This window comes from Anoplophora glabripennis, unplaced genomic scaffold (genome assembly GCF_000390285.2).
Source record: "Anoplophora glabripennis isolate ALB-LARVAE unplaced genomic scaffold, Agla_2.0 scaffold388, whole genome shotgun sequence".
Classification (NCBI taxonomy): domain Eukaryota; kingdom Metazoa; phylum Arthropoda; class Insecta; order Coleoptera; family Cerambycidae; genus Anoplophora; species Anoplophora glabripennis.
This window is the reverse complement of record NW_019417171.1, coordinates 189,216-205,414: the sequence shown is the minus strand read 5'-3', so window position 1 is coordinate 205,414 and position 16,199 is coordinate 189,216. Positions and strand designations below refer to the sequence as shown.

At 32.9% G+C, this 16,199-nt stretch overlaps 1 protein-coding gene across 1 annotated transcript in view; it reads left to right on the top strand.

Moving 5' to 3' along the window:
- LOC108907143 (oxysterol-binding protein-related protein 9) overlaps nt 1–16,199 on the top strand; it is a 120,961-nt gene that overhangs the window by 69,016 nt on the left and 35,746 nt on the right. The window contains exon 5 of the mRNA XM_018710687.1: nt 7,962–8,012. Within this exon, the coding sequence (XP_018566203.1) occupies nt 7,962–8,012 (51 nt within the window). The remainder of the gene's footprint in view (nt 1–7,961; nt 8,013–16,199) is intronic.

The window sequence follows — 16,199 nt, the reverse complement described above, 5'->3', positions numbered from 1 at the left end:
CAGTGAAGTAAACTCAAACGAAGACATTGACATGATGTACATTGATCAGATTTTTTGTATATATCACCGTTTGGCTGTACCCTATAAAACTGTCGAAAATCAACCACCCTGTACAATTACAATTGGAAACGGTGCGTTTTTCAATTTATCTCACGTTCAAATTACGATATTTCCCTCAATTCATGTACAGCACAGTTAAAAATATCTCATTTTGCTATAAACTCTGGAATAATTAGAACATGCTTGAAATAATGAAGGTTAGTTAGGAGAGGGATGTAATTAAAAAGTAGCATGTAGCTCTCTATTCATATTGAAATTTAGTATAATATATAAAATTTGAGAACAGTATCATATGTTTTTGATTATTTTGTACAAAAATATAGGTGCTTTAATCTAAAATGGATTCGTGTTAAATTGACGTGACAGAAAATTTTGACGGAAGTTAGTCGGAAAATGGTTTTCTTTAAAAAGCAGGAATTTTTAAAACTTTGTTTATGTATTTATTGTATATAGTGCAGGTATTTTCTAACTGATACCTCACGATAGAATTATACAAAGCAAATAAATGTAAATATGTAAAATTTCTATCATTTCGTAAACAAGTCATAGATTTTCTAAAAATTAAATTCATCAAATATATCTAATCATCAGATCTTTGACAAATATAGGTCGATCCAAAATTACACATTATATGACAGTCAAAGATAAGTTAACGAAGTTGTCTACTGAAATACATTACATTATAATTTTAGGTTTTAAGGGTAGATTGATAGTGACATATCAATCGCCGACAGTCCTGATACGCTTCAAATTCGATAGGTATGCCGTCTCATATTATCAACGCACATTTAAAAATTGTCGTCGATGGAATGTATTAAATCATCTAAAAATATACTAAACAGTGAAAATCACAGATTTTTAATTAAAATGTTATAGTCGAGTGCATCGAACGCCTCTGAGAAATATGTGTAATAATGTCAGTTTGTCTTCAAGGTGGTTGACGTTTACAGTATTTTGACATGGTCTTAGAGATATCGATGCATTTTCAAAGACCTTACAAAAATTGCAAAGAAGCACAATAAGTCTGTAATTAGTTACGTCATAGTTAGTTATTCCGTAATGTCGATTAGAAGCTAGACAGTGGCGGCTCGTCAGGTGACGCAAGTGACGATAATTTAGGTATAATTTTATATTGAAAATGTATTGTGCTTGTTTGTTTAATATGCAGAAATAAACAGAATAGTCGCGCGGTGAACGCCTTCTAAAAAAACATTATCTTTGTTGAGCGCGAACATCAATCTCGGACCATACGACGTATAGTATACGCAAGTGACGCAGATTGAAATCAGTCTATATTCTGCTTCTCTCCATAGCGTTGTTTACGGCGGTTGTCATGGCAACAAGGCGGCCAATACGTTATTACACTACGGCGTGGGGGAACGAGTGACGCAGAAATTGAAGCAGCATCGCTCATCGCCTGCCTTTAAAGGCAGATATCCATTTGTGTCAAATGCCGCGTAGCGTAACACCGAACATGTTACGTTACAGCTAGTGGAGACGGAAAATTGTTACATGGTACGTATAACAAATTTGACACGCGTAACTAATCCGGGACGAACCATCAGTTGTCGGTTTTTAGTCGTCGCATCAAAGGGATGCAACAGTACTTTCTGCCACATGTTGAGACGGGGTTACCCTTTTGGCCGTAACGTTGCCTGTTGCACATGTGATTTTGTCTTATTTTTTGTTTCGTCAGTCTTTTGTATATGGTCTGGGGTCAGTCTGTTTTCTGCAGTGACTAGGAAGAGTGTGTTTTTCTGTGTTTGTGCCATGGAGTGAAGTAAAGAAAATATTTCCGGAGATTTCCGTTTCTTATTCTTCAAAATTGTATGATGAATAAAAATATATGACGCTGCTGCTAACTGCAATTGCAGTGACGAATCCATTATTGCAGTCAGGTTCATACTGCGAGTTTATGTTCCTATGTCGTCTCGCAACCTTATTTTGTTACGTTACGGAATGAATGATTCGACCAAAACCACACATACTTTCGCAGCGAACCGTATCACCTTTTGCAACAGGCCGTAACATGTTCGTTGTTACGTTACAGAGCATTCCCACAAGTGGATACCCGCCTTAACAGTTTATACGATACGCGTCGCCCAGTGAACGATTGTAATGGTTCTTTGTTAATATTTGTTTTGTATAATAATTGTAGAGGTGTTTCCTATGTATGATCCAGTATGTAGTTTATTGGAAACGCCATTTTCCAGATGGAAAATTAAGGACAAAAAGGATTTTTTAAATTGCGAGGTACCTGTGCCTTATTCTCTCGATATGGAAAAAAGAGGAAGTCAAAAGACAAGTGTACGTTCGAAAGTTTCGGAATGAATGGTATTCGGAGTATAAGTGATTGTGTGATAGTGTTCATTAAAAAAAACTTTTCTGAATGCCGTGTTTAATTGTGGGTGTAAAGTCGGGCGTGTGGAATAAGAAGGGATTTAACAATTTTGGGAACGTCACGCGAGGTTGTCGTAACCACAAAGCCTCTTTGGAACATACATGTACGGTGTGCGTTAATGTTCGCCGTCCACAAGCAAACTAATATTTCTATTTTTTATAAGATCTAAATGAAAATCCTTTTCACGAACGTCAGTTTTTCGGTAATATTACAAATCCAACTAAAAATTTCCAGATCATTTAAAGCCGTTTGACCTTGAAAATTTAAAAATTTTCGCCAGCGGCGCTTTTTTTTTCTTTTTAGTCAGTCAATGAATATGCTTCACCTATTCTCAATGTCACGAGCCACCACTGAAGCTAGACCATTCTCTATTGATATTATATTTGTTTAATATCCCAAAATTGGATAATACAGTTACAGTGGAATTTTCAAGTCTGGATGGAGGTAAAACTTTTCTTCAATGGATGATATTGTATTGTGTGCTGGTTGTGTTAAAAGTCAAGTTGAGAGCATCTGTCTCTATCTCTCTTCTGAAATTTTAATTGTCTGGTTATTTCATCTTTTCAGGCATCATATAAAATAACGACGTACGTTGATTTTTAATTTTAATTAATTAAAACTCAAAATGCCAAAACTTTTTTTTACTTATTACGTGTCATTGAGAAATAAATACTCAAAGATATCGCGTCTTATTGTCGGCCTGGGGAATGTTTAAATTTAATCAAAACGCCGATATTAATTAAAATTGATTGAATTATGTTGCATCTTCTCTTCTCTGGTAAATTTAGTAAAAATGAATTATTTGACACAATAACAACGTCATATAAAACTTTAAAAAATAGAGAAGATGTAATGAATTCCACTTTACGAAAAAATATATATTATGAATGTTTCGAACTTGGACAAATTCACTGATGAAGCCACATAGTCTACCCATGCTGTTATTACTCAACTGTAAAAGTCAAGATTTATTAAATACATTCACAAAAATTGTCAAATGTCTAGTTGTGAAAAAAGGATTGCTACATCTTTGTTCGCTGGAATTTAAAAATATTCCTTTCATTTTGACTGTACATAATTTTTATTCTAATCTTCAGAAAATTTGCTTATGGGTTTCATATTTTAAAGAATTACATATAAATACTCTGACGGCACATTTCATGTTCATGTGATAAACGTTATGAAATATTTGTAATTTGTACCTTATCTCATTGAACAAATGAATGTGCCTCTTTTTATTATTGTTTGTACTATCAGTAAATATTGAGAAAGGTTCAATCATCAATAGGGCTGTCAGAACTGAGCCGCGGGACATAGGCGTACGCATTATTTATTGAAAAGCAACAAATTAAATTGTCTACAATACACCACCATAAACACCAACGGATAGGAATTAATTACGCAACATCTGCACGGTAACAAAGACAACAGTATACGTGACGTGAACGCCCGCGGTATAGTTGTTTCTCGCAACATTGACAATTAAAAACATTGTGTTTCGCCCTCTGTGGGTAGCAGTCGTGCAACATAGTACCTGCAATATAGTAGGTCACTTCCTACTGTAGCCATTTGAATGGCATAATTGGGAGTGAGCACGACAGATGGAGCCATTGCCGTGAGGATAGGGCCGCATAACGATTGGATCGCTCGTCGGTTGTCTCACCTATGACACACTGATGAGGACTAATAAGTCCGAAACCGATCTGTGCCCGGTGCGGTGGGTTAAACTGACGAACGATCCTAGCTGTTGCACCAGGTGTTGTGAATATATTTCAATGTCGGTCGCTTCTCACAACACTGGCAATTAAAAAATAATCTTCATACTGATTGGATGTAACCTACCATTTGATACAGTAAATAATAAAACATTTCATTCCTACTGGAATAAATACCCCCAGTAGAAATGACCTTGTCGGAACAGCTTGGAAGTAGATTATTTAATTATGTAAATATTACATCACTAGGCAACGATGTGTAAAACAATTTACACGTTTCACAATGATAAAAATGATAAATCTTATAATCATTGTTCACTTTAGTTTGTGTTGATGATCCGCACGCCTTTGGTGCGCGTCCAATTATGACAGCACTAGTTATCAATGAATAAAGTAGACTTTATCTTGATATAATTTTTTCTACGGTAAAGTAGGACAATAAATAATAAGTACTTAAATATTCAATTATATTCTAAAAAATTCAATAAACAAAGTCCGCTGTTGAGTTATTTCGACAAAAAATTAATTTGCATAAATTCCTACATAACATTTTACCAGTTGAATTTAAGAGGTCACGGTCCTTACTAACTACTCTTAAATAGTTTCAAAGCTATTAGTGTCAAGACCTACATTATGCTACTTGTAGTTTAACGCATGAATGAATAATTCACCATATTATTAACTTAAAACAGAAAGAACAACTGTAACTTACCATTTCACGGAGTTAAAGAGACTTACGGCTTGTTTACACGGGAACAGTCAACTAAATTTTAACTAAATTTTTAAGTCGCTTGTACCTATTTGAACAGCGCATATGTGGTAAGTAACAAGTTATGGAGCAAGTAAAAATTAAGTACACTGGAATAGAATGTATTCTATTTTTTCGTGCAAGTTGACGACTTGCACCGAACTTTTCCCTCCTGCTGATCCACTTTCGCTCCCAAAGTCGTTTAGGTATATTTTTCTCTTCATATATTTCTTCATTTATTTCTTCTAATATAATATTTAGGATATTGCGTAGTATGCCATTAAATTCTTCTACAAATTGCTGCCTCACGTTCATCTCGTCAGGTTTGCAAATATATAAACTGCACTAGAACTTACCAACAACTAAACTTAGAACTTACCAGTGCGAACAGCAGTTGCAGAAAAAGCAGTAACTTAAAATTTAGTTACCACTTACCTACTGTCCCCGTGTAAACAAGCCTTTAGGGTATTAATTAAAAGTCAGCCTGAACTAGCATACAAGAATTATATTAAAAAATATTCAAAGCTCAATTTCTGCAGGACCAAAAACAATTTTTGAAAAGCAACAAACATGTCTATCTGGTATAATGAAGAGACTGGATATAGTAAACCACTCAATATTATAAATGCATTCGCTAATTTTTTTAGCTTCATCATTTTGCATAAAAATTATCTGTGAAACCTCCATTAGTAATTCTGAATATTAATGATGTTACAATGGCAGAAATAGGATATGCTGCAAAGACACTAAAATATAGGATGACGGTAGGTCCAGATCTTATGCCATCATTTTATAATCAAAGATTACATTTCCACATTTCCATTTCCATTTCCAGACAGATGAAAATTAGCCAATGGCAGGGGTTAGGTTGATACTTCGTATAAGTATTTCACTAAAGCCTCACGTAGATCACAACTTTTTGTTATACCTAGTCTAACTTTGGTTGTGGTGAAAACTTGCTACAATTTTGCAAATCGTACCTAATAAATAGACAACAATTTGTATTGTACAACGGTTAGAGATCATTAACATATGCAGCGTTGTCGGGAATTCCGCTGGGATCTAATCTCAGTCCTTTCTTATTCCCGTTATTTATTAACGACCTTTATGTTGAGCTACATTGCGAATTGTTGATGTTGATGAATTTTTTAAATCGATATTCTCATTAAATCATCATCTATAATCTCTATATGAGATTAGCAAAATTAACAAAAAGTTTGAATAAGATTGACAATAATGTTAATGAGTGTAAAATAATAAAATTTACAAGGAAATTTTCTGTCAATGGTTTAGGTATACTTTTTGATTCGGAATTGAATTTTTGAGTAACATTTATTATAAGGATTTGTAATAGTTACAAATGAAACAAGGCTAAGATCCTTTTGTTATGCATATGTTCAATGTGAACTGGAATTGGAACTACTTGCACAAATAAATTATGGTCCAAAAATTCACTCAAAGAAATCGGTACTTCTTAAAATCAATTGCCTTATATTTTAAGCAAACTCATTGTTTATCTCTTGGTTATCATACAATATTAGAAAGAAATTAATATACTCTTTCTTTTCCTCTAATGAAAAATTCAAATAGTTCTACAACAAAATATTTTTTTGCGATTTTTTTAATGGAAGAAAGAGTATGAGCCATTCTCGCGTGGCATGTTGAATTTGAGGTGTGTAACTGATGCAAATTCGAATATGAAAAAAAATATGTCTTAATCTACATGAGTATGGTTAGAGAAATACGTAGGGAAAATAGGGCAATCATTTGTCAATAAATGATGTTAAAATCTAATCGGAAATCACTGTCCGTACGATATTTGTTGAGATAGAATTCCAAGATAATAAAGATATGATCAAAATATAGAGTGAATAGAATGAAAATCGTTGGAATTATGCTGCTTGCCGTTTTAAAAAATAGTATTTCGAGAAAAACGCCTTTCAAGTTTTGAGATATACGCTATACTAACGTACCTTCGTTTGAAAATGCATCTAATTGAACACAAACTCTTTCTAACGACATCTGTTAGTAGTATTAGCGAAGTTAGGTATCAAAAGGTATGTCATTAGACTACCCTTCCAGAAGGTACCCATGTGCCGCAGATAGTCGTTTCGAAGCTGTCCGACGCGCTTGGGAAAGAGCTCGAAATTTCAAAGAAAAAAATTTGTACAGGCAATAAACTTCTTCCCCGTTATTCTAATGGTTTAAAGCATTTTAAATCAATAAAGAACATACATTTTCTGAAAGTTTTACAGGATTTTTACCCCTTAATGAGCATGTAAATGGATATAAAGGTCGTTTTAATTAACTTTGGCTCTAATTATTTTGTTCATCGAAAGTAATATAACTAACTACCATTGACTGTTATTAAAATAATGTAATGTGCGTTAATAATTGCAACTAAACGTGTAATATATGGGCATCACATGCCACGATTTTAGTTCGTGCCGTTTTAAGTTAAAACTAAAATATATAGGAGATAAAACGTTTCATTAAAAGTTTCTTAATTTAAATTGTAGAATTAGCTTCTACAAGTAAAGTCTGCAGGTAAATTATGTAATTTCATTTTATGACCACAACAAACGTAAGTATTACGTTTAATATATCGTAATATGTGATAATAATAAACTATTATCTTTCCTTTATACTTATCTTTATAGAACATATGCTAGTCTGTCTTTTGGGCAAGTTTTTAGTAATCAGTATATCAGAAGGAATTCGCGTCAACGAGATTCTACTCGTATTGTCGAGTAAAGTGAATTGAACTGATAGTTTTCGTTTTAAAATGGTATTTCCCAAATTTATTCTTTTATTTTTTTTACTCTGCATATATTTTTCTCAGTTTTTCTAGTTGCAAAATTGTCACACCATATTTATACGAATGATTGAAAGTGAAAATGCAAGAAGGAATCTATAATAATTCTTATGGTAGACTGATGTTTTTTTGTTTGTTCTAGGTGATGTACTGCTACTGCTACTGCTCAAGAAGGAATCTATAATAATTCTTATGGTAGACTGATGTTTTTTTTTGTTCTAGGTGATGTTGGATAATATTAAACACTCAATAGTTCTTCTGCAAATAGCAAAGGTGAGTTCATGCACTAGTTTATATACGCATTCTCATTGCCAAATTCATTTTTCTTATAAAAACTTACTGTACAATATCCAAATAGTAAAAAAAATCAAGGAGATCAGAAAAGTTACTTTCAGAACATTGCCTAACAGAAACATCAATTGTATGCATCAGTTTAGGGGTAATAGTACATGTTCCCCTTTATACGAATCTAATTTTTTTTTAATCAAATAAACTTGTTGATACTTGTTGATCCGTATTTGAAGACAATACATCTAACTGTGAAGTTAAAGTTATATTTAAACAGAAAACAATTCGTTATTAAATTCCAAACGAACTCCGTATCCTGAGGTCCACATAGTTAAAAGTGGCAGGTTACACATTTAAGAAATTATGCGAGCTTTGAATGCCAATACAATAATATTGGACTGGATCAAATTCAGAGTGTTATAAAAGTGTTATAAAATTCATGTGACTAAAACGACTATTTATTTTCATTTATCATTGTTGATTACTACGTGAGTTTTTTTTTTTTGTTAGGTTACTTGTTAAGTACAGTTTGTGTTGTAAACACCCACTCCCTCTCGCGGCGAGTTGTATGGAGCGGCGTTATTTGAGATTACACTAGCTTGTCCAGTGGCGGGGTACGAAAAATGACTAACAAAAGGCCTCTGACCCCCCCACTCAAAGTTACACCCTGTATATAGGTTCAAAAGGCTCGTATCGAACTATCAAATTTTCAAAAAATCATACTATCAAAGTAGTTTGATCAATTTGTTTTGGTCAAATTAGTAAATTGATAAAAATATGTTACCAGATGATTTTTTTAATAGTATTTGGTTTTCTATCATTCATTTAATTGAAAAACAGAGAACTATTAATTAGTTTAAAAATTGGGTCAATCTCATCGTGACGTCAAAATTACGTTTTCAAATAATTTTGATCAAACATCCACACGCCCTTGGCATCAAAAAAATTTATGGTTCTAACGGAATCATTGCAACAATTTTCTTGAGTAACGGTTATAAACTGTAAAAGGAAATAGACCATATTAGTGTATGAAATAAATGTTAATACTTATTTTATCATTCACCTAATCAAGAACATAATTTTAAACTGTATCTAATAAGTTAGGCAGCGATTTTATAATAAGATTCTCGTTTTGAGTGGCCTTGAAAGGTACATATTTACCCTGCTATCCTCACCTAATGGCGTATTGAAGTATGAAATTAATATTGATTAAGACCCCTCCTAGAACCAGATGTATTTAAGTGAATTGCTACTGTTTCAGCAATATTTTCAGCGGCCTATTACCGATATTATTCATTAATTTTTCGACAATTTTTAATTAATGATCCTTTCAAAGAACATTAATATGGATGGTACAAGGTTACATATGCGTTTTTTTCCACTTATACAGTTTGCCACAAATTGAATCAAAACATGCTGATGGCTCTAATGGGAGCAGAACGTGTGTTCTAATTGAATTGACCCATTTTTTATTTAGTTGATCTTCTATTAAGCATGAACCATATGTGCTCGGGTGACTAAATTGGTTAATTAATCATTAACGGGCAAAGCAAGCTATTAAACGGTTTGTAATTTTCTGGAAACAAACTGAATTACTCCAAATTTTTATTTTTTCCGTATATCGCGTGCGTTCTTCTGCTTGGCTGTTAAATACATATTATAAAAGGTTTTTGTTTTGACAAATGACATAGGATTGTTTTCATAAATTTGGAACTCGATAGTTAATAAACTACTTGAGAGTATCATCTTTACAAACTGCTAATTAATACAAAAATGCGATAAAAACAATCCAAAATAGTCAAGAGATGATGTTCGTTTAACAGAAAGTTTACTACGAAAATATATTGATATTAGCAGAAGCTATTTAAAAACGTAACATCTTGTTTTTTTTAAACTTCAACACTGTATGTAAAAAACGAAGAGCAAATATTTATTATTTTTATTGCTCTAATTCATTGTTTTTACCTATGGAGTCTGTGGATACTGGGTAACCTAGTTCTCAATGGGCAACACCATTACATTTGTTGAATTAAAAATTGATTAACCTGAAACAAGATAAACACATTTTTAATATAAATATTCCAAAAATTGCAGTAGAACAATATAACTAAAGCTTGCGGATTAAAGTCTGGCAAAATAAGTTTCAATAGAACCCTAGCTACTTCTGCAATTTAATTGAATTTCTTTCACTGAGGTAGATTGGAGTTCCCTTTAGGAATGAAACAAATGGCTTATTTTAGGTTGAATAAAATTAAATTTATTATAGGATTCAATCAGTTTATACCTTTTATTGTACTTCAATAATATTCAATATTAGATATATGTATATTGGAAATGTATATATAAAATGATTTTATATAGAAAAAAGACATGGGTGAACCAATAGAGAATTTTTTATTTAAACACAAAATAACTAAAATTAAATTTCAATTGTATTATAATAGCTGTGGTATTTGTTGTATAGTTTTTTTTAGTTCATGTTTGTTTACTTTGTAAAGAAACGTGTTTTGTAAAATAACTCACAAGATTTTATGTACACAAGTGGCTTTATTTTCTGTTCAAAAAATAAAACAAAATTCACGGCCAACATATTTAAATATGTTATCGTCACTTACACATGTCTTTACCTATTAAATATACAGGGTGATTCAATTATAATGTCATTAATTTTAACCACGTATTCGCAAAGTATTTTCATCCATATCAAATAGTAACGGTGCAATATAAGATTAAAAAACAAAATTATTTTTTCTGTTGTACTTTACTTTAAGGGCACATCAAATTCAGTTTACTGTTTAGATTTGTGAAAAACTTTCCGTCCTTGACAGATTTATTACTTATTAAACCACATTTTATAAAATATAATCCGTGAACGCTTTTTAACATACTTAACGCTAAATATCAAACATATTTTAATGACTTGGATAACAAAATGTGAGGTTTCCTGTTAGCTTACATTCTCGCCTGTTAGGTTTAATGGTTTTTAATAAGATACGTTTCATTTTTCCACATTTTGAATATTATGAAACATCTCATAAAACTTTCACGGCAACAATTTGCCTGAACGTTCCCTTTGCAGGAAGTGCTAATAATAGGTCCTGCTCCTGTTAGAGTTTTAGGTCATTGAATTAAAGGGAGCAGAGCAGCATATGGAAAGCGTATAGGCTCTTCGCACGCGGTTAGTCATAACTGGGAGCTCAAACTTTAGACAATCAGACTAGACGATAAATCTGAACTAACAGACGAACAGTTTCACGAATTTTCGTCACAAGAAATAGTATTGTAGATGCTTTATTTATTATTGGCAAATTGGCAGGTGCCTGCTGTTGACTATCGTTAGATCTATATCTTCAATTTTTGTCTTCGTGTTAATAAATTGCTTATAAGAATTAAACACTAGTGATAACAATTAAGTCAGTTATTATTATTAGTCACACATTAAATCAGACACTGCGGTACGTTGTCATTAACACCCTGTATAAATACTAGAAATACACACTGTGAAACAACTCTAGATCAGAGCAAGTTCCGTATAAAACATTTCTTTCTGCTCTGCTGAACATGGGATCAACCAGACAATACCCCGGTTCATACTTCCAGTAAGTAACATCTAATATCCTGATATGGACATAATGAACCTTATATAAAATTCAATCATCTTGAGGTGCCTTCTAAGAAGGGAGAAGTCAGGACCAAACGGCTATAAATCATAGTCTCATGTAACACATAAATATAAGGGCAATAAGGGTGTGTGGGAGCAGGAGATGATAATAAGCTTTCTAAAAATATATTCGAAGCACTGTAAATTGCAAATAATTGAGTTAAATTTTTCCCTTTCGGCGTATGAGGTTGGTAGTTGATGTTTTAATGAGGGTAGACCTGGCAAAAAATAAGTATATTTCTATAATGACGAGTTGAAGAATCCGAGAGATGTTACAGATAAATTTTTAAAATTGTAACTAAAAATATGTTTTTTACAAAGCATTTAATTTTTCAAAATAACATTTTCAATTAGTGTTTATATCTAATCATTATATGGAAAGTTATATGTATATGGAATCTGGAATCTGGAATTATGGGTAGGGTAGTTTAGAAGCTACAACACTTGGGCCCCATTGGGTCCCTTGTACTTCTTCCCATTAGGAAATCGATCCACCTGAGCCGTTAACCAACCTATTAAAGAGAAAAGGGTGGTGATGTTGCTCAGGTCAATGTTCTCTCAAAACGAATTGATTGATTTTAATTTCGGAAATAAAAAAAAATCGCAAGGAGGCAGGTCTGACAAGTAAGGAGAATTGACAAAGATGAGCGTGAAACCGCGTCATGGTGAAAAAGTCATGAATTGTCTCGCGTTCACGTAACCGTGGTAAAACGCCTTGATAGTACACACGATTCACTGTTTCACCTTGAGGCAAAAATTCAAAATGCACAATTTCATTGATGTCGGAAAAACGATAAGCATCATTTTGACATTTGATCGAGACTGACGTGGAGATCCTTTGCCAACCCATTGTGACTATGGAACTTTTGTCTCAATATCGTAACTGTAAACGTTTCGTCTCCCGTTATGATCGTTTAAATGAATGTTTCATCGTCATTGGATTATTAAAGGAATTGCCGACATGGTTTTCTTTCTGTTGTTCGTTCACCAAACGGGGAACAAATTTTGTTCATTACGCAACTGACGATCAATCGGCGATTTGCACACACCAGATCTTTGACTTTCTGGACGTAGGAGTCATCAATTGAAGTCGAAAGCTTTCCTGGTCGAGGATAATCTTCAATTAACTGACGATCACTTTTAAATCGTGACAACCATTCGTAACGTCACTGACTCCAAAATAGGGTTCCTTTTGTCTCCACCGGGTCAAGATCAATGTCATTTTGAGGTTAGACTGAGTAACTTCTAAATAGGGTTTAGTGGAAATACTCCAGGTTTTTTTGGTCGCTTTATTAGGACTCCATTTGATCTTGTTACGTCAGGGTCAATGTTATTTGAAAGCTACTTAATTCTTACAAAGCAATTTTTGCCTCTTTCATCTATAATGGACCAAAAGTCTCAACATTCACGAGTCGTCACATTAGCATGATCTTTTTCGACATGTCAACAATATAGTAATATTCGTTTCGTATTCTATGGTGAAAGATGAGTATTCACATTCCATTAATGATAAATTTTTTTATAACTTGTACGTAATGAAATTTTTACATGTAGACTGCCCAAATATCTCTGCATTAATGGACATAAAATGTCTTTACTGACGGACCTAACTCCATTAAAATCATCAAATTTTAATCATCATTAAAATCATCAATCATCTAGTTAAAAGCCTCATTTCTATGATGTTTTAATAGAACCTTTACAATCCTGCCACCATGAAGGATACAGGGAACGATGACAACTGCTCCGAAAGGAAATGTGTAGAATGATTCGCTTCTTGGTTTGATCTTGAAATAATCTTTAACCTGACCTGACAAGGTCAAATGGACGTCGGATTCGGACTCACAATCAGCGACCCCAAAAACATAATAACCATGGTTGCCTCCACCATACGGGATGTTTCTCGGTTTAACCCTGAAATGACCTTTAACTTGACCTGACAAGGTCAAACAAACGAACTTCAGATTCGTCTAGTCCGATGCACAGATTTTTTTTTATGGGGCTGTGTAACTTTTACTTTTTACGATTTTATGATATGAATTGAAGAAATAGAAAAAGAACTGATGGACCTAACATAAAGAGACAAAAATTACTAGAAGTCACTAGATTTCTGCGTTATTGCCGCTATAAAGATGTACTTTACTAATTACGGTTTATGATTGTTCGGTGCCATACGTTAACAAATTAAGTAATAAACTTTAAGAACGTCTTGATTAAGTTGTTCTTGATATAATTCCGGTACAAACGGGCATTAATTAATGTCGACTAATTTTCGACTTCGGATGTTGGAAATGGCTATTACGAAAGACAAAAACGTGTAGTAGTTCGATAATTATACCTTCACATAACGAGATCTCTGTAGGTATCTATAAAATCTATAAAATTGTTTCGTTTAAAAAATGTATAGAATATATAGGAGGAAGTCGTACATCCAGGTGATAATAAACGTCAAGTTATAAATAGAAAGCTAGTAGAAGTCATCATTAACTGGATAATTTTGTTATGCAAGCGAACATCCTTTCCATAAGCTATTTTCTACATCGGATCAAAAGGTTGCAGCATTAATACTTTTAACTTGATCACCTTCAATTGGGTCAATATAAACGTAGTAGTATTGAGGGCACTTCATTAATATCAGAACAATAACAGAAATTGGGTTAATGATCATCATTCATGCATTCCATATTCAAAACTGTGGTAAAATTATTAGTATATCGTCACGGTAATAAATTATATTAGTGACATTTTTTGAAAACTACTTTATACGATTTAAAGATGTTTTCGGACCATCATAAAAGTCGATTTAAACTATAATCGTCTAGTTTTCAATGATTTAAAATTAAAAAATCAGAAAAGATTTTTTTAAATTATTTTTTAACCAGTACAAACCATAATGATTTAAAAGCATTATGCACAATAATATGATTACTATCAATGAAATTGATTGCACTATCTTAGGACTGAATGCATGCTTTATTCGTTGTGTATATCGATGGCACTTCCTGTAAGTACAGTTGGTCTACAAGTAAATTTTCCTTTGCAAACGCAGTGTTTGGCTTCAAATCTTATGACAATAGCACATTTCTTCAAAATTTTGTTTCTTTTACAACTTACCAGTAACTCGAGGAAGCGCTAAAATGTTTAGCTGTGAAAACATCTGATTAGTTTGAAATATGTACGTAGAAGAAGGCAATATAACGATGGCAGAAAATTAATTGAAACGAAAACAGACACGGACCTACTGGAAAATGAGCAAACGTCAATTCATCGTCATCAGTCGTAATGATTCGTTTACAATGAACAATAACAAACCGTTGCGTGTACGCTCGGATTTGTTAAATGAAATGTGGTTGAATGGAAAAATTACAACAAGCGCCAGCCGCTCAAACAGAATGTTGTATTTTGACCTAATATTGATGATATTGTCATTAGATACAAAGGACAAGATTTGTTTTAGGGAAAGTTAGGACAGGAGGCAGCAAGATCGACGTCATCAGATCTAAGAAAAGCTGCCTCAAAAAGAGGCAATTCTTTGCAATCCTGGATCCTGACGGCCTACAAACGTCAAAATTTGTGGGGAAGCATCAGCCTTGATTTTGACTTACTTAGCGTAGCTTGTAAACTCAATGTCATTAGTCATTTTTAATTTTACAAAATTTAAATGCCAACGCAAAGGAAATACAATTACTGTTTCAAACATAATTAGTGGTCACGTGGCTTGTCATCATTTATGATTCGTTTCAAACGATTGTGTAAACTTTTATTCATGTATTCATAAATATTTTGGTTTAGCTATAAACCCTATGACGATTTTTTTCCCCAATGTCTTTAATTGCCACTGTTCAATGGCTAACAATACGATCATTACGAACGGAAATTGAAGTCCCGTTTCATCAAACAAAGTACTACAATATTCATATAGATGTCGCTACAGGAAATACGTTTATAGTAAAAATAGTACGATTATTTCATTCATACAAATCCCGGCAAAACACACCTAAAATAAACGAGAAAATGCCAGGTGCACGCACACGTGCACGATAATGAGTTGTCCGGCCTATACGTCCATCCCACTCTCTTGCTATCTCATAATTGCATATGAAAAGAGAAGGGTAATAAAATAATAAAAACTCCAATTTGCGGCCGCCGGTTTTTTGTTCTGAAAATATTTCTATTTTCTATCTTCTACATATTATTATGTACATATTTACAAAAAAGGAGGATGGCAAGTGGTTGTACAAATTTATAATATTTGCAGCCAACTAAAAGTTTTATTTCATATTATTTTCTACATTTTAGTACTTGTATGGATTCGGGCCAGAGTAGGTGCGAATGTAATTATTTCTTGTATGGATCTTTGAGCTGTTATCTTTTATTGTTGCGTTGTGGCTGCGAAATATTTTATTTGTGGAGTTTACTATTTTTTATATGAAGGAAAAAACATTAACAGAGTAAGTATTACAATTTGCTAGGCATAGTTGTACTTAGTACTAAATTCAAGTAAATAATAG